General features: G+C 52.2%; 1 protein-coding gene across 5 annotated transcripts in view; it reads right to left on the minus strand.

Annotated features, from left to right (window-relative positions):
• Positions 1-5906: 5906 nt before the first annotated feature.
• The window catches only part of STARD13 (StAR related lipid transfer domain containing 13), a 347642-nt gene continuing 333938 nt past the window's right edge, over positions 5907-19610 (minus strand). For all 5 annotated transcript variants that reach the window (XM_053665600.1, XM_037129335.2, XM_037129326.2 and 2 more), the window contains 7 exons: positions 16837-17035; positions 15554-15764; positions 14811-14925; positions 13766-13987; positions 12977-13194; positions 8952-9128; positions 5907-8271 (listed from right to left, as the gene is read on the minus strand). In XM_053665600.1, coding sequence (XP_053521575.1) covers positions 8154-8271; positions 8952-9128; positions 12977-13194; positions 13766-13987; positions 14811-14925; positions 15554-15764; positions 16837-17035 — 1260 coding nt within the window. In that variant the 3' untranslated portion in view covers positions 5907-8153. The remainder of the gene's footprint in view (positions 8272-8951; positions 9129-12976; positions 13195-13765; positions 13988-14810; positions 14926-15553; positions 15765-16836; positions 17036-19610) is intronic.

The following is a 19610-nucleotide window of genomic DNA, read 5'->3' on the forward strand; positions in this document are numbered from 1 at the left end:
AAAAGTGAAAACCTAGCCTTAGAATCGCTCTGATATTTCTAGCACTGGGAAGTCAGAGAAAAGGAGGCCTTGGGGACAGGTTTCCAGGATTAGCCTGAGACAAGCTGCTGCTTGCTACACACGGTTCCCCTGGTTGCGAGTCTCAGGGTGTCCCCTAGAGTTTAGGAGACGCAGGCCTGTGTGGAAAGAAGAGGGGAGAGAAAAGGTGTGGGCTGCTTCCCGGAGGGAGAGCCTTGCCGGGTCCTTTGTCACGAGGCTTCTATTCTTCTCTTGCAGGTGGGAATCTTAGGAGGGATCTCTGGGGAGGGTTTTAGCAGGACATTCATCAGGTCTCCAGGAGCGCCCTTTTGGGGTCATGGTCCCACGGATCGGTCAGTGACAGTGCAGGGGGTTCTTAGTTGGTGCTGCTGGTCCTGGGGTTGCCCATCTGGTTTTGCTGCTTTTCTGGGCCTGGAGCTGAAATACAAGCCCAGGCTTAGGTGTCATCTCTGGAGAGGCGACCCTTTGCATCCGGCTATAAACTGCTGGGCCGTTGTGTTCATCGGTCTGTCTCCTTTTCCACGTTCCACTTGCCAAGGTATTTTCCCAGCTTCTTCCTTTCCTGCCTCATGTCCACACAGACACACGCACTCGAGTGTGTGAAAATTCCTCGTATGAAAATTCCTTGTTGCAGAAGACCTCGGTGCTTTTCGCTTCTTTTTTCCATTGAGGAGTTTATAACGTGAATGGTCAGTGATGAGCTGGTGCAGGAAGGCCACACGGGGCCCTGGAAACCTCCCCTGGTGCTTACGCTTCTGGGTCTGAAGTTCTACTGTGGTCCCTCCTCACTAGGCTTCAAAATTTTGCCTGGGGAATCTTCTGGCAAATGGTGTTGCCTGCTTGCTTCTTGGTGCAGTTTTCTTTTTGTCCCTTCAGCCCTGGTCTCTCTGGTCTCGATGGTTCATTCAGTGGCCTTCCCAGGTCCCGGGGAATGACAGCCGCTGAGAGAGCCCCTTCTTGATTTGCCTGGCTCAACCCTATCACCGGGAGCAATCTTAGCTCCAGTCTCTCATCCTGACGCTGGAGTGTGAGAACACGAGGGGCCATTTGTGTCACACCCCCACACGACTGGACAGTGACAAAGCGATCTTCTGTCTTCCTAGACAAAGGCCGTCCCCTCTCATTATTCAGTCCCGTGAAGGGACATGGGGCTGTTGCTGTGTGTACAACTGTTCACAAACCCTCAGTTCACATCAGAGACTCCTGCTGCACTGTGCTCTGAGCCCTGACCAGTCTCGTGGTCACCAGGGCCCCAGGGGAGCGGGGCTGTGTTAGACACGGATGCTGGGACGTACTGGTGGCGGGAGGTTAGGGCAGCCCCGCAGCCTCCTGCAAGGCCAGCAGTGCAGCTAAAGAACCTGCACTTTGCTGCCAACGCTGCATCGCTGGCTTCTTGCTCCCACGCAGGCTGCTGACGGGCACCATGTTTTGTGCGTACACTGTGGAGTTTGCCCTGGAACCCCTGCCCACGGACAGAACCCGAAGGATGAGCTTGCTCTCCTTTGCCACTTGTTTCTTCTGGGTTGACCACTGCGTCTCGGGAGGTTCTAGGAGACAACAGGTCCAGGGTGCGTGTTCTTTCTGCGCGGCTCCAGAGGGCGACGGGCCCCAGAGGCAGGTGGCCTAACCTCCCCCCTGCCCGCCCCCGAGGCTGCTCCTCAAAGGGCACGTTTAATTTTAGAAGGCTGGACGGCTTTACGGCTCCAAACTATTTGAACTGTCCGTCCTTGTGGGAGGCCGCACACTTTATCCGTGGCTCAAATGGGATGGACAGTCATGCATTTTCAACAAGTATTTTCCACTGCAGACAAAGGAGCAACAGAGGAATGGAAGGACCACGAGAAATCCCAATCAATACTCTGGCCGTCTGCCATCTCGTTTTTTCCCCAGTTTGGTGCCCCCTCACCTGACGTCGACCCTTGTCCACGTGGGATGCGTGGGAACCCGGCCTCCTGCTGAAAGGCAGGGTCCCCACGGACCCCTTGCCCCTCGGCTGTCACTTCCACACGGGGTTGGTTCCTCAGGCAGAATTGCCTGACAAAACCATCTGCAGGAAATCTTCAGAAAATGCTTGACGGGAACCCAAATGCCCCGGAGATGGCCAGAGATGACAAGCTGAGGTTTGGACCGCTTTGAAGTGGCGGAGAGGGGTGATGAGAAGGTCAGGTGGGAGGAGGCTGCCAGGAAGAGCCCCCGGCCCTGGACCGGCCAGGGAGAGTGCTGTCCGGGAAGCGGGGCCGGGCAGGGGGCAGCCCCCTACCACCCTAGCCCAGGATCAGCCGACCATCGTTCAGGGTTAGGCTTCACTGGGTGTCAGTATGATTTCAGGCTCGTCCTTAGTCTCCAAATCCTACCTGCTGAGGCCTGAAACCCTCCTCATCGAGACAAAGCTTGATTCTAAAAAAAGAGATAAAGGGCTCACTTATGCAAATCTGTGGTGCTTTAGCTCTGGCTGAAAGTCATTCATATTAAAATGTAATTGCTCAGCTTTTCCCCAGGTGGGACGGCTGATCTCCATGGAGACGGAGACTGGTCTAGCAGCAGTGGTACTAGCAGACCTGCCCGGCCTGGAGGCCAGCACAGCCACGGGAAGGTCAGGCGAGGAGCCTCCCTTACAGGGCTGGCTGCCAGCTGGCCTGTTAGCTTTGCTCCTAGGAAACCACACAGCGTAGACCAGATTTAGGGAAGGGATGGGTGCGTGTCCTTTGTGTGATTATCTCCTGGGCCACTGGGTCGAGCCGCACCCTTAGGGCACACATGCAGGTGGTTCTCCTGCCGGGGTGAATTCCTCTCCCCCCAGAGCCGGTGTGTGTCAGTTACGAAGACCGGGGACTTGGGCCTGGGAGTGCGGCAGGCTGGGAGTGGTCAGGCGCTTTTGTTGCAGATGGAGACGGGTCCAGGCTCCTGGCGGTCGTGCCTGGGGAACTGAATGGACCACACAAAGATAAGCTTCCTAACGGACAAATCAAATCCTCTGAGAAGCCCAGAGCACCCGCCTGAGCCAGTCAGTGCTGACCATCCAAATATCCAGGGAAATAAGCACCCACTGAAGGAGAGAGGCTGAATCCTGAAATGGCCCGGTACCTTCCTGCAGCTGAGGGGGCCAGGCAAAAAGAGAAAAAAACAATCCAGCTGGAGAGGAGAAAGCACATCCTTGTGGCAGGTCAGGGATCATCTCAAAAGTTCCAAGTCAGTTCTTTCTCTGCTCCTAGTAGCTAATCCCTTCTCTGCTCCCAGCCCTTGGCCTAACTAACCATCAGGAGGTAAAAGAAAAAAAGGGATAGGGGCTCTCCTCACACAGAAAGTGCCAGGGGCTGCATTTTACCAAGTTTAAGAACTAGGTGCCGAAATGCAGGCATCACCAAAGGTACACTAAACTATTTAATTTCAGAGTGAATATATATCTTAAAAATGTGGAAGTCAAAATCATCCCTACTCACAAAACCCTCATTCCTTCCAGGAACCAAAGGGGTGGCAGCTTCAGCCTTGGTCTCTCAGCTCCATCAGCCCAAGATAAGGGAGCTGGGAGCAGGCTGTGTCTGACCAGGGAATGGCTCCCCTCTGTAGAACGGTGACAGGCTTCACAGGGTTTTCACTGCAGCTTCTACACAGGCAATTTTCCACAACCTCCCCCGATTGCCCACTCGGTGAGGGGCGGGGGAGAGGGCACCGCAGTGGTAACATTAGCAGGCGTCACGGCTGGGCGGTCAGGATTCTGCCTGAGCACAGCTGCAGTGTCTTGGGGTTTCCTGTTCTACCTCCTGCCTCGCCCCCCTGCCCACGAAGATACTCACTCACTCCCAGAGCGGAAGCTGATTCACGCAGGAGAGAAATATGTAAAGAAACAGGTGCATCAGAGAGGTGTGGTCAGGAAAGTCCACAGAGGAAATGGTGCCCCCGAGGCCTCTGGGGGAGAAATAGGTGACCACATGACCAACCATCCGGAGACTCAGTCAACGCAAAGCCACGGGGTTGTGACAGCGGTTTGGTGTCATTGGAACATCGAGCGTGAGGTCAGAAGAGGCAGGAACGACACCGGTGAAGCGAACTAATGCACTTACTTCTGGCTGCGGTCGCTGGTCACTCTTGAGTTTCAGCCCTGTGTGTCCACCAGCCGCCAGGCATCACCAGCTGCTGGTTCACGGCTGGGCCACGATCCAGTTCAAGGGACCCTCCCCCTGCCCACCCCGGTGCCCTCCCTGCCCTGCTGCCCACCTGAAGCTGCTCTCCCTCCTTCTTTTTCCCTCCATCAGTTACAGGACTCACTGCACACACACATTTCTTTTTTTTTACTCTAGAAAACTCAGAGTCATCACAAGCTAATTCCGTTTCTCCACACTCCCATTATCAACTAGTACACACATTTTAATAATTCTAGCTCAGAAGTGTCTTTAAAAACTGCCCTCAGAAGGGCAGTGGTGGTGTTTTGTTTTTTTAAGATTTTATTTATCTTTAGAGGAGGAAGGGAAGGAGAGAAATGTCAATGTGTGGTTGCCTCTCGTGCGTCCCCTGCTGGGAACTGGCCTGCAACCCAGGCTTGTGCCCTGACTGGGAATCGAACTGCGACTGTGTGGTTTGCAGGCCCGCGCTCAATCCACTGAGCTACACCAGCCAGGCTGTTTTCTTCATTTCTGTCTATGGGGATACGGGGCCTCAGCTCCGCACAGTGCGCATGCAGGTTGGACGCACCCGGGGGGCCTCAGGGAGGGACCACTGGAGTGGAAGTAAACTGTCTTTAAAACCGGGTGCACGGGAGGCGCCCAACGTCACCCACTGTCGGCTGTTGGAAGTCCGTGGCTCTGCAACATTAATGTGCTTTAACTCCTGGTGTTTTGTATTAACTCCTGTGCAGCCCGTACACATTCGCTTGGCTTTTGTGTTAGCTGATTGTCCTCTTGGCTGCGGTCTAATTTGTGTTGTTACCTCCCTGAGAAAAAGGCCCATGTCGGTTTTTCTGTGGCCAAATATCAAAGGATGCAGAGCATTTCCATGCTGAGAGTTTCACGGCGTACGCTCAAAATCAAGTTTGAATTCGTAGGATTGAGGGTCCTGGGACCACGTTTGAAGCCTGTGACCCCTAAAACGACCTTCCATGTGTCTTCTCTCCCATGGAAGTGGCAAGGTGGCTGCTGACATTTCTCCTGTGCCTAGGAAATCAAAACTTGCAGGTGGTGGGAGAAGGGGAGGGGGCAGTGAGCAGAGACCGAGTGTGGACAGTTTCTGTGTGGGCGGGACAGAGGTCCCTGGAGCCTGATGTCCCTTTTGCAGCCGGCAGCTGAGGTGTGGGAGTTCCTCCTTGCTCAGTGAGGGGCCCCCTCGGTGCCCTATCAGGACAGAGGCCCAGGACGCGTGCCGTGGGAGGCAAGAGGCTCAGAGGCCGCACTGGCTCCTCTTCTCGGTCAAGAGCGACAGCCACACGTCACTCCGTCCAGTCCCAGTTTCACATCCACTGAATGGCAGTGAAACGTAGCTATAGTTCACTGACCCTTCCATGAAAATACTGCACACGTGTCTGTGTAACCAGACTCAAGCACAACAAAAGGCAAAACAACTCCCTCCCCATGACCTGAGTGCCTTAGATGTAGGTTGAGGCAGCCAGACTGTGAGTGGCTGTCTGTTGCTAAAAATGCACTTGAAGTTGGGACAGATGTCAAGTACAGGACAAGGGGTCAAACTCCTGGACAGGGCTCTCAGACAGAAATCTTCCTCATGCAGCGGGTGGTCCACTTACAGGTTGAAGCATGAAAAGCAAGGTGTATTTTATATAAAATAGGAAATAGTTAATGTATATAAATGTATTTGCAATTCTTTATTTACAATGGATGATTGATAGCAAGAATTAAAGTAAAAATATACATGAGGTATAGATAAAATATTTAAATGCAAGATCATGTTTTATTTCCATTGGCAAAGTAGCAATGAATAAAAAAAATACTGTGGTATTTGACCCGCAAGCTTGACACAGCTTCCCCCTCCTTTTCCATTTATTTTTGGAGGCACAGGGGTGTCAGGTGGAAGTGGTGTCATTAACATGTGAGTAAGAAATTTAAAAAGTCGGGTAGTTTGAAGAGAAGGGGAGCCAGGAATATAATCATATCTGTTTTTATTGTTTTAAGAATGCTCTAGGTCCTTGCTTCTTGTGGGTCCTTGGGCCTATGAGAAATGAGACCCTCAGGCCCACCCCGCACTGTCTGGGGCAAAGTCCGGCCCTGAAGAACATCCCCAGGGCACGTGCGTGCAGGCTACGTTGGGAGACACAGTATCTTCCATCCCTGGGTGCCCAGCGCAGCCTCCGCACAGGCAGGGCCCCGTCTCTGTAGCAGGGCCCGTGTTACCCAGGTTACTTCACCGACAGCCTTGTCTATGCTCATTCAAGTCGCCCAGCACGTATGGATTTCAGATGGTGGCAGAAGTGACCTGGTTTTGCTCACGGAGCATTGCCCAAAGGGAAAGTTACGGCTTGGCCGACACTTTCTCAAAAGGTCAGGGAAATGAAATGTTCTTAGGTCTCAATTCAAACAGTCTGATTTTCCTTGCACTACACAGAACTCATATATATATATATATAGCATTTTTATTCCTCTCAATAAAATAATTGCACAATGTTGATAAGAGAAAACATTACAGAAATGCATACAATATAAAAAAAGGGAAAACATTTAAGTTTTTTCTCCCCTCTGACCCCAGTTGCTAAATTATGATACCAATCTGTATTTAGAAATCTATCTCCCTGAAACCAAACACAATAAATTATCTTGGTCTCTATAACTGCTGAATTACAATAAAAAGCAATTTAAATTCATTAGCAATCGGTTAAGGAGCCTCCATTTGCTTAGTCTATAGCTTAATAAATAAGGTTGGGTCGCTGCCTAGGTGGCTGGACTGGCTGATGAAGGAACGTGGATTTAGCAAACTTGCCCACATTTCCTGAAGTTAATGGACGATCATAGTTTTGGTCTTATGTGAGTTTCAAACCCTGACTTTCAGGTGGCAAAAGTTGAACAAATTCTGTCTTTAGGGCATCACACATAACAAAATAAGAGTCCTCTGAAGATGGAATGCTCAAGACTCTTAAATGACCATCAGCCCCCTTGGTCTGGGGTCCAGAGTTGAACTCAGTGCAATACACTGGTAAGAAAATGCCGATTAACTGTGACCGAATAGGCCACTGGTCAAACAGAAGGACGTTTAAGGACATCAGGAAATGTATCTGTGGCAACTCGACAAAGCTCAGAGCCTCCCTTTGGCTGAGAGTGGGCACAGGTGTCCCTGGTCTGCTCTAAGGGGTGGGGCGGGGCTCTGGGTCATCTCTTCCCCTGACCTCAGGGCTTCCTGGTACTTTGCTGAACCTGCACCTGGTGGGGACCAGGAGCACCTGAGAATCCAGCTTTAGACCGGTTGGGACTCCCGCCCCGTCCACTTCTTTGCCCTCACAGAAGTAACTGTTCCTTTCCTCGATTTACCCACCCCTTGACGCTCAGGTTTTGAATAACGGAAACAGCCTGCGGACACGGGAGAACCTTTTCTCGTTGTTTTCCTTTGGTTAGCTCATCTTTGGTTGAACATCAGGGCAGACGACAGCGGACACAGGGTCACACCTTGGCCTTAGCAGCAGCTCCTGCTCTGTTTACAGGATGGGGGTGCGGGGGGGGGAGGGCCACTTGGAAAGAATCAGGTAAGGAAGGGCAAGTCAGATGCGTTTCAAAATATGCAATTATATATAAAATGGGTACTTTACATATATACACAGTAGATGAGAGATATACACACATGTACATAGGCTATACATACATTTATTTACAGTTAAGAATATGCTTCTTAGAAGCTTATAAATAGCAAATTAGGCAATGCACAAGGAGAAAATCCACTTAATTTTAAGGAACATAGGTAAATGCTTTAATTTTTAAAAGATTATATTAGTGACGATGTAGCCACCTCCCGGAAGGCTGGGCAGGCGCGCACGTGCTCCTGCGCCATCCGCACTCCGCCCTCTCGGCGTCTCCGGGTTAAGCGGTGCCCCGTTCTCTCTCCTGCTTTCTCACGAGCACGCGCCCTCCCACAAGGGTTTGCCATCGCTGCCTCTTCCCTGAGTTGCATGTCACGTGGGGGAAGACTCAGATTTTCGTTTCTGGACCCTCCGCAATGAGGGGCTGAAAAGAGTTTCTAATCCTGGCCACTTCCGCTGCACACAGGTGTCCGAAGCCTTTATTGTACCATTCTGGGGAGTGGCCTCTGTGGGGACAAAAACCGGGGGGAAGTGGGGAAGGCCCCTTCCACACACAGCACAGCGATCTGCCACCACACGTCAGACAGGGATGTCTTTGTGCCCCATCGTCCACCCGGACATGGGCCTACAGCCCCCGGGCTGCCCCTCGGGGCTCAGAGAACCCGAGTATCAGCCCATGGTCTCCAGGCTCACTCGCTGCTCTAACCCACCTCGTCCGCTGGGAGGATTCAGACTGAGTTCTAGAGCCGCCCAAGAAAACTCAGCACCCGTCTCCCCAGACTGAGAACGTGGCTTGGCACCACGGACACTGGGAAGAGGCCGGACTGGAGCTAGTTTCTTTTCCACGGGGGGCAGCTGCAGGGGGAGGGGGCGCGCAGGGGGCCGGGGCCACAGGACCCCAGGGAGGGGACTCGTGCTGGAGCTCCCGTGTCTGTGTTTGCTCTGTGCGAGGAGCACACACAGAAAAGTGGGGACAAAATGGAAAGCAGGGAAAAGAGCAAAGGGCTTGGGGAAAAGGTCTGCATCTCAGGAAAGCTGGAGGAGAGGAAGCAGGGCGGGGGGCATACCCAACATCTATACAAGCCCGTCCCTGGCTACGAGGGGAAAGTACAGTGGAATAGGATGGCAGACCGGGCCTTGGCCAACGGCGGCAGCGTCATGCCTGCCACCCAGGAGCCCCACTTACTTCAGGTCCGCCCTGCAGACGTGGGTCAGCCTCGACTTGCCGGAGCCGCACGGTTCTATCAAGTACTGCGAGTCCATCACCAGGGCTCGCACGCCGCCCATGAGCTGGGCTTCTTCATGCTCCACGGACAGGGCCACCAGGGCGCACATTCCTTTGGGCAGGTCAGTCCTCCAGGTCCTGTAGGGAGAGCACCGCCCGTCGGAGTGGCGGTGCGGAGAGAAACGCGTGACACAGGTTTTCCTGCCCCCACTCCAGGCCCAGTTACTTGGACTAGATACGTGGTCTCTGTGAGTGTGGGTGATGGCTACATAGTGCAGGGCAGAGGCGGGCTCTGAGCCCAGAAACCATCTCGCAGCCAGCGCTGAGATCTGCCTTGGGGCCAGACCGCGGCTGCAGTGGTCACACAGTCTTGGAGTTGGGACTCATTCCATTCAGAGCCCCGCCCTGACCACTCCATTTAAAACCCCAGCCCTGCATGAATGGTGGGTACAAAATAGACGGGGGGGGGGGGTAAGAATAGTGCAGGAAATGGAGAAACCAAACAACTTACATGGACGACCCATGGACATGAACTAAGCGGGAGAGAATGATGGTGGGAGGGGGGTGCAGGGTGGAGAGGAATAAAGAGGAGAGAAAACAGGACAACTGTAATACTATAGTAGCATAATGAATAAAATATACTTTAAAAAATAAAGCCCCCTCTTCCGGCCAAGATGGAGGTATAGGTGGAAACACTGTGCCTCCTGGCACAACCAAGTTTAAAGACAACAAAGATTTAGTAACAAAAACGCAACCAAAACACAGGAAATTGAACTGTACGGAAGTCTGACAACAACGAACCATTCATCCAGACTGGTAAGAGGGGTGGAGTCAGTGGCTGGTGGAGCAGGTTGGGCAGGAAAGATCAGTGGATGGACCCAGGAACGTAGGTGGCGGATGGCAGATCGCAGGTGCGGGGTGGCAACGGGCGGACCCAGTGAGGGCACAAGGCGGCTGGCTGACTGTGGCCACACATTCACACGCAGATAAACCAGGCCAAGGAGCGAGCAGTGAGACAGACTGCACAAAACAGGGCCCCAGCAATGGGAATTAAAGCCTAAAAGCACCAACTGGAAAAACTTTTGGGGTTGAGGTGCCAGGAGAGGCTCCCAGGCTCACAGGAGAGTTCGCTGGAGAGACCCATAGGGTCCTGGAGGGTGCACAAGCCCACACACCTGGGAACCAGCACCAGAAGGGCCCAATTTGCTTACAGGAAGCAGCAGAGGGGACCGATGTCTGAGAGAGATCATGGAACAAGCGCCATTGCCCCTCTCTGGCCCCGCCCCCACACACAGCGTCACAACCCAGCGACTGGGTTGCCCCACCCTGGTGAACACGTAAGGCTCCGCCTCTCATACGTAATAGGTGCAAACAAACCAAAACATTATGGCTCAAGCAGAAGAACAGCTCAAAGCCCCAGAGCCAATACTTCTAAGTGACCAAGAGATAGCCAACCTATCAGATGCACAGCTCAAAACACTGGTGATCAGGATGCTCACAGAACTGGTTGATTTTAGTTACAAATTAGAGGAACAAACGAAGGATAAACTAAGTGAAATGAAGGGAAATGCACAGGAAACCAATAGTGATGGGAAGGAAACTGGGACTCAAATCAATGGAGTGGACCAGATAGAAGAAAAAAATGACCAAACAGAAAAGAATGAAGAAACAAGAATTCAAAAAAATGTGGAGAGGCTTAGGAACCTCCAGGACATCTTTCAACGTTCCAACATCCGAATTATAAAGGTACCAGAAGGGGAAGAGGAAGAGCAAGTGGAAAACTTATTTGAACAAATAATAAAGGAGAACTTCCCCAATCTGGCAAAGGAAATAGACTTTCAGGAAATCCAGGAAGCTCAGAGAGTCCCAAAGAAAGTGAACCCAAGAAGGAACACACCAAAACACATCATCATTACATTAGCCAAGATTAAAATGAAGGAGAGAATCCTAGAAGTAACAAGAAATAAGGGGACAGTCACCTACAAGGAGTTCCCATTAGACTGTCAGTAGATTTCTCAAAAGAGACCTTACTGGCAACAAGGGGCTGGAAAAAAGTATTCCAAGTTATGAAATGCAAAGACCTACATCCAAGATTGATCTATCCAGCAAAGCTTTAATTTAGAATGGAAGGGCAGATAAAGTGCTTCTCAGATAAGATCAAATTCAAGGAGTTCATCATCACCAAGCCCTTATTATATGAAATGTTAAAGGGACTTATCTAAGAAAAAGAAGATAAAAAAGATGAACAGTGAAAAGACAGCAAACTCAGTTATTAAGAACCACACCTAAAACAAAAGCAAACTAAGAGGACAGCTAGATCAGAAGCGGAACCACAGAAATGGAGATCACATGGAGGGTTAGCAACAGGGGAGTGGGAGGAGGAGAAGGGGGGAGAAGGTACAGAGAATAAGTAGCATAGACGGTAGGTAGAAAATAGACAGGGGGAGGGCAAGAATAGTGTGGGAAACATAGAAGCTAAAGAACCTGTGACACATGGACATAAAAGAAAGGGGGGAATGGCGGGGGAGGGGTTGTGCAGGGTGGAGGGGAATGAACGGGGGAAATGGGACAACTGTAATGGCATAATCAATAAAACATATTAAAAAATAAAAAATAAAACCCCATCCCTTGCCCTCCCCATCTCTTACTCATGCCCCTGGCCCAAGTAACCCTAGCCCCCTTACTTATTAGGGGCAAACTCTTTCTCCCTAGAAAATAGAGACCCCGAGAGAGCAAGACTGGGTCCACTGTCCTGCTAAGCCCCCAGCGGTGCCCGGCACCACGGGGATGGAAGGGTGCGGCGCTAAGGAAGAGCAGTCGGTGGACGGACGGAGGGAAGGAAGCCCTGTGCTGGCCTCTGGCCCTCAGCCACATCTCCAGGGGGGAGGGGACACTATGGCGGGCCCCACCCCCATGGCCGCCCCCCTAGAAGAGCAATTCGCTCGCTGCCTGTGAGAGTGAAGGCGTGAAGCTTAACTTCCCCAGATGACTAATGTCCCCATAACTCTGGTCCTGAGCCACCCACGGAACTGCCCTTGTTCGCCACCAGTCGCTAAGATAAACACATACATTTAGGGAACAGTGACCCTTAAAACCCAAGGTCCTGAGGACCCGCTGCACAGGCATAAACATCCTACGTGAAAAGTAACCTTTAGTCCGCCATCAAGACCAGTTTTCATAAAGAAACTGGCTCAAACGTGCACTCGGGGGCTCCCTCAGGATTCCTTTCGCACCTCGAATACGAGGGAAGAGCCGGCGTTTGCCACCCGTTATCAATAAAAACGATATACAGATCTCATTACACTGCCTTTGTGCGGTGCGTCAGTGTCCTGAGTCCCTCTTCTGTGGCACTCGGTGCTGACTCACCGGCCCCCACGCACCCACGGCTCCACCGAGCAAACTCCCTGTCCCTGGCCGACACCCCCTTCGCACCCAGACCCCTCAGGGCCTGTGTCAGCAGGAGACACAGTCCTGCGAGCCTGCTCCGGCCCCGGCACCCTGCTGGACCCCCAGGGACACAGCACAGGGGACCAGCAGCGCTGGGCCCGGGTTCCTGTGCGCGGCAGTGGAGGCTGAAGCCGCACACACTCCGGTCCCGAGGGCGATACGGGCCAAAGGCTCGCCTCCCGCAGGGCGCAAGGTGAGGGCTGAGAAAAGTCACTCGATTTGCATGATTTGGCAGGAAGTCCAACTGGGCAAATAGCAACTATTTTGGGGATTTTGTGCTGAGGAAATGAACCATGTTTACGGCCCAATAAACCGTATGCTCCGTCCTGGAGGGGCCTTAAGAGAGCCCAGCAGAGCAGCAAAACCGGCGAAGGAAGTCGGGCACAGATACGGCAGGGGCGGTTCTGCTCAGGGGGACGCGGCCGGCTTGGCGTCCCCAGCGTGGGCTGGATCTGGGTGCAAGGACTCTGAACTGCCCCCACCTGCAGCTCCCAGCCTGCTTGGGGGGGGGAAGGCATTTAACTGCTGGTCCGACTTACCTGAGGACCACGAAGTCCCGGGAGGGATGGGGGGCCATGCTGTCCAGCACGTACTGATAGACTTCGGTCTGCTTGTCCAGGGTCTCCACCACCTTCCACTGCACGAAGTCCTCGTCCCAGAGGTGGCGCTCCCTCAGCACGCGGTTCAGCACCACCGAGGGCGGGGCTTCCACCTCCGCCGAGGCCTTCCACAGCTTCAGGGGGGTCCCGTCGCCCACCTCGGGAAGGACAACCACAGATGCTAAGAGAGGTCAGCTGGGCCCAGCAAAAGCCACCCCCGTTTCCCGGGGTGTTCCAACAAATCTCTGACCATGCGTCTTGAAAGAGTGAGTCTATTTTATAGGTTTACCATTTTATAACGGTAGTCCTTAGGATTAAAATAATGATGGTGATGATTATAAAATAATCCCTATCCATACACACAGTGGTTCTGCTGCTGGCCAGGTGCTCTCCCAGCCCACTGGATGTTCAAACGGCCCTCCCCTAGCCGGGGCATTTCTATTATGTCTGTCCTGCAACCGAGGGAACCAAGGCAGAGAGAGGCATGTGACCTGCCCGGTGTGACACAGCCGGGGGCCAGACACTGGACTGGGACGCAGCAGGCTGGCTCCACCACCTGTGCTCCGAGCACGTGCAACCCGGCCCCTCGGCCGTCCTCAGAAAGGAACTTCAGCCTGGTCGCTTGCATGCCCCATGGGTAGCCGCCTATTTTTTTTTTTTAAACAAAACAAATTTCTTGGTTGTCAGACGCGGCTCTTCCGGGTACATTTTTGGGAGCCCCGAGATTACCTTTTTGAAAGCCAGGTCTGTGTTGTCTGTGCTGGAACACGTCACCCACCCCTTGAACTTCTCCTTGGCCTCCTTCTGCAGGCCCTGGAGGAGCTGGTCCAGGTAGGTGTGGAAAGTGGCCCCACTGTCCTCCAGCTGGGTCCCCAGGTCTTCCAGAGTCGGGGCGTGGATCTCAGCCTCCATGTACGCGTCACGAAACTGGGCGACCATCTCGTGCGGGACCTGCAGGGCAGGGCGGAGCGACAGGCTGCGGTAAAGAATGGCAGGACCGATAAAGAAAGCAACATCATCTCCTCAAAGGCCCTCTGCACCAGCCCAGGCCAAGTTCCACGGGCCAGGAGACATCATCCTGAGATCAGAGGTGAGGCTGGTGGGGCGGGTAGGGCTTCCTAAAGTCAGGAAACCCAAGTCTGTTTCCGAGGCTACATTTATCACCCCAATGGCCTTTCCATTTCCCTCGAACTTTCCCTTTAATGTGTCTTTATTCCGTTGGGCAAAAATGTGGGCTCAGGAAACTCGAAGCATGTAGACGTCAGAGAAACATCCAACATGGCTTAGAAATAGCTTTATCTTTTCAGCACACTTTTCTCGATTGCAGATGCCAAATTCGCCACAAGAAGCAGCTGGAAGTCTGGCTCCCTTCTTTAACCTGTCTGGGGCTGCACTCATGAGCCGAGATTGATTCTCCATGAATAGGAATGGTCAATGTCTTGCACACACACACCACAGACACACACACAGATGCTGAACCCAGTCAAACCCCGGGGTAAAGTCCAAAAGGACGTAATCGGCCGGCTTGCCTGGACTCACGCAGGCGAAGGTGACGCAAGTGTCCTCAGGACAACTGTCGCCTAAACCCAGGTGTCTTTACCTGCTGAGCCTCTGTCAGAGACAGAGGTAGCCCTCCCACTTTTTGGCGGCCAAGACCAGAGCTCTGCGGGCACTCCCGTCATTGTAAACTCAGGAACGAACCTGGAGCGTCTGTTCTGAGCATCGCCTCTGGTTCCAGGAGCCGCAGGGACGTTGGGGACAGCCCCTCACTCACCTCGAACAGCCTGTCGCACTCTGCGATCATGTGGGCGAGGCCCTGCGCGGCGGCCAGGTTCTCGTTGAGGTCCTTTTGGTCTGGCTTCCCGGTGGCATACTTCTTCTGGATGCTTCTGCAAGTGCAAGGGGCGGTCCTGAGCAGACCCCAAACCCCAGGGTCCTTCACAAAGAAAGCTTTCCTTGTGTTTCTGGCTCCTGCCCGAGGGTGGCGGGGGGGGGGGGGGACCCCAGCCTCTCTCATGGCCACTTAACTGCCATCAGCACACCTCCCATCGGAGGCTGGCTGAGGGTCTGATGGCTCATAAGGCAGCAACAGCGTGGAAGAACCCAAGGGCAGGAGTAACTGTTGGGGGCGGGGGCACGGATCTATTTGTTCCCAAAGTCTGAAATCACTTCGCCCAAGCTGCTGTGCTTGGGCCTGGAGTCAGCCTCCTTTTTCTCTTTTGTTTTTTAAACTTAAAGATAGTAAAATACTACTTCACACACTTTACTTTCCTTCCCACTCACGCACACAGAACACAAATTCCTCCGGTTTCCTGGGCCACCCCAGACATTCCTCAGTGCCCCTCGGACCACTCTCTGATTCTGGGCCCCCGAGTCAGGTCGCCTGGAGACTTTTTCTGGTTATAAATGAAGAGCTGACAAATTCTTGAGTTGAAACACGACACGAGGAGGCTTTTGTTAATGGGCTGGGGAGGCCGTTGCCGGTTTGGGTGCCGGTTGGTGCCGAGGAGAACCCACCTGGGGGAACTCTCCTTCTTCAGGAGGTTGAGGTGGAAGAGCGAGGGGGCCAGGCACACGGCCAGGTTCATGGGCGTCATCTGGTTCTCCTCCACCAGGCCGACCACGTCGTGCAGGAAGCACAGCAGCGTGTGCAGGACGTCCCGGCTCTCGTCCGCCAGCAGCAGGGTGGCCGCCTGCGCCGCCTGCAGCCGCTGCTCCTTGGGCACGTCTGGGGAAGGGGGGAGCCGGACCGTCAGAGGGGCCCGCTGGGAGGCAGCGGGTGCGCCCCGCAACCCTGCCCGGGCGGGAAGACACGCTCGGGGCACCATGAAGCACAGCGGCTCCGACGTCATTCACTTAACCTACTCGCTTTAGACAAAATAGTAATTATTTAGTGGATCGCCACTTGATTCTGTCTTGTCAGTGGTGCCTATTATAATTCCTTTTGAATTTGCAACATTTGTAGACTCAAAGGCTTTTAGTACTGATTTCTCTACAGTCTTCAAATTGGACCCATTCCATGGTGAGGTCTACTTCAGGCCGATTTTGCCAGAAACTCAAAGCCCACGGGCCAAATAATTTTTTTCCTAAAGAATTGGGACTGGATCTTCAAAATAATTTATAATGACAACATTATCACAGCTAGAAAGAGTCCATGTTCATTACTAATATCCCCCTTGGCAATGGACTTTAACAGGCTATGCCCTTTAATAAAAATTTGTTATTTTTGTGATTATTTTAATTATAGAGGCTTGGCTGGAAATTATCAATTTAACATCACTTAATTTCAAGTGAAAATATAAATTAGGTTGAATTAAGTGTGAAGCTTGATTCAGTTTGCTTACTTTCTGCCACCTAAAATACATTGTTATTAAAATACATTTGCCTTTTATTTCCAGTCATTTTAACATGTTTGGCTTTGAATTTCATGTACCCCAAAAACATGCTTAATTTTAGAAAATTAAATGGGTTTTTAAAACACCTGCAGACAGAATAAATTCTATTGTGTGCCCTTTTCATTTTAAATTCATTAAAAGGATGTTGAAAGTTAATTTTAGAGATTAGGCCAATCCCTATCAAGAATCAAGATCTTGAGGTCAAAAAAGATATTTTCCAATGCAGGCAATGTGGTCTGGAGATGTTCCTGTCTAACTGTGAGCAAAGTTCCTTCAGGAGAGGAGGGTACGACAACCGCTTCTATACCCTTCTTCATGAGTCCGTGGATTACTCGCATAACTAAACCGCAGTCTGCAGGTGGGCAGGCGCACGTGGGAACACGGACCCACATCCCTCCCACTCACACTGATAGATGTGGAGAAAGGTCTCGCTGAGCTTGTTGGTGAACAGGGGCTCGGGCAGGTCCCGGAAGAACTGCTTCACCAGGTCCGCCACGTCGTAGGCAGACTGGTCCTCGTAGCTGACGTTCTCGGGGAAGTTCTCGTTCATCTGGCGCAAGGCATGGATCCTAGACTTCACGCCCGATTTTCGAAAAAGTCCCACCTGAAACAGGTCACAGGGACGTGTTAGCGAGGCGCCCTTTGCCCCAGACATTCTCTTCCTGAGACAGTTACCTCGGAGTGACGGGGAGACATGGGGCCAGGACTGGAGCAGCAGCAGCTGCATCCAAGCCAGTCGACTGTGAATGACTAGATCGGTGACGTGGTGGGGGTGGGTGGGGGCAGGTGGGCACCGACTCCTCTCGGATAAAACGAAGACAAAGTGGAGTGCCAGCCCACCTCCGAGGGCTCAGTGGAGGCTCAGTGAGAACGTAGGTACGACTGTGCTTTGTCGCCTGTAAAGTCTTAGAACACAGTGGATGTTATTCTCTTGCTCATTTATTCAGCAAGTAGTGATCACATAGCCCCTATGTGCCAGGCGTGCTCACAGTTCCTGGAGTCGTGAGTGAGCAGACCAGACAGAATTCCCTGCCTGCTCGTGTCCACCCTCAGTAGGGACGTGGAGACAGCTCTGTCAGTAGACGCTCTGGTGGGTCCCAGATCAGAAACCAGACCCAGCGTCCCTTTGGGGGTGAGATTTATAGGGAATACGCTTAGGGAGCAAAAGAATACCCTGAGCTTGTATACTGATTCAAGAGTCTCATTTGCTTTTCGCGTTTTCGAATTCCTGTAACACTCGCCATGGGTGTTTCTCCTGCGGTGCCCGGGGCACCCCCTGTGCTGCCTGGTGGGTTGCTGTGTGCCCAGCTCTGGATCTGGGGAGAAGGCTCCCTGGGTGGCTTTGCTTCCCACGTCAAGTCAAGACGTTGTCTCCTGCCTCTTTCATCCCTAAGGCTTAGACTCTTTCCCCACTTAACAGATACGTGCAGTGATAAGGCACCAAAGAGATTCGGCCCTACTGATAGGGGTGAGGGAGGCCGAGCTGGGCCCTGGCAGAAGGCAGATCCCTGTAGGTGGTGCCCCAGGCCCTGCAGGATCTGCACCCTCTGGATGCACCTGGACCCCCAGAGACCCCCCGGTTTACAGTGAATTAGTACATTTGCTATTTTAAATGCCTGTAGGACATCGAGTTGCTCAATACTCAGCCTTTCAAACCTCAACCTCCACTTTTCTCATTCCCTAAGGGCTTAGAGGTTGGCCCACTTTTGAGAGCAAGGGGGGAACATTCCCAAGAGGTAAGCCAAGGCCCCACCTCCATAGACCTGGAGAAGTGTGCCAGGTCCTCTCACAGCCACTCCGCATGCCAGGCAGGCCTCTGCCCAAGTTCAAGTGTCAGTGGGGAGCTCTTGTGGTCGCTGCTAATTCTTTTAAATTGCAATAACAGCAAGGGGAGAATTCCAAGCAATTAGAGAATACTGGGGTTTTTGTGTATGTCAGCTGAATGGGTAGCAGGGGAAATTATACCCTGCTACTTTCTGTGGCAACACAAACAGAGTTCTTAGTACCACGTCTCTGCATTCCAAGGCTCATCCCCCTAATTCCACAGATCAGCCTGTTCAGTCAGGCATGTCACCGAAAACATCAGCTGCTCCCATTTATGTGCTTAGTGTCTGGCATGTCTAGAAAACGCAACGTGTGGCCGTACATAGGTGACTCTCCAAGAAGAATGTAAGGGCACCTGCTGGCAACTACTCCAAATTTGATCCAAGTGCATGAGAAGAAAGCATGTACTGTCAAAAGGAAACTTCAAGATGCTGACTGATGAAGAACAATCATCCCGAATAACCAACTGAACTAGCTGAAGGGGCGTCTTATAGCCACAGGTTTACAGAAGAGGCCACATCCAGACTCTCCAAACGAGTTGCTAAGGGCTAGGCACAGACAGCCTCTGACACTGGCTTGCATCACGGCTCCTCCCAGGAGGCCCCAGAACCAACACACCCGGTGGCCAGCTTCAGGCAACATCAGAGCTGGGTCCATTTCCTTTAGCGTCACAAGCAGCATCTCCAAAGGGAGATCTCTGCAGGTACCAGACCCTGCTGAGGCAAACTCTGCTTTGAGTGCTCAGCACCTGCATGACATCTTACACACTGTGGTCGGGGCTGGTTCTCACAGTCAGCCAGCCTGAGAGTCAACCCTGTGCAGGGCCAATAGCATTCAAGACTCAGTGAGGACAGGAGGGCTTATATGGCCCATACAATGGACAGTCCTAGAGTGCCCAGCTCAGGTGATGAAGAAGATGGTGCCACTGGGTCCCATAGGACACCTACTGCATGAGGCCATGCCATGAAGCTTGGAGTCATAGCAGGTCTATCTAGTATGCATAAATAAACACAAAGAAGCAGCCAAAATAGAGACTAGAACAAATATCCCAAAGTTCATATGGAACCACAAAGGACCCAGAGCAGCCACAGCAATCTTGAGAAAGAAGAACAAAGTTGGAGGAATCATGCTAGCTGATATTAACTGTACTACAAGACTATAGTAATCAAAACGGCATGGTACTGGTGTAGAAACAGACATATAGATCACTGGAACAGAATACAGAGCCTAGAAATAAACCTATGCCTTTATAGTCAATTAATATCTGACAAGAAGGGCAAAAACATACGAAGGGGTAAAGACAGTCCATTCAATAAATGGTGTTCAGAAAATTGGACATGTGTAAAAAAATCAAA

This window comes from Artibeus jamaicensis, unplaced genomic scaffold (genome assembly GCF_021234435.1).
Source record: "Artibeus jamaicensis isolate MK-2021 breed Jamaican fruit bat unplaced genomic scaffold, CSHL_Jam_final contig_415, whole genome shotgun sequence".
Classification (NCBI taxonomy): Eukaryota; Metazoa; Chordata; class Mammalia; order Chiroptera; family Phyllostomidae; genus Artibeus; species Artibeus jamaicensis.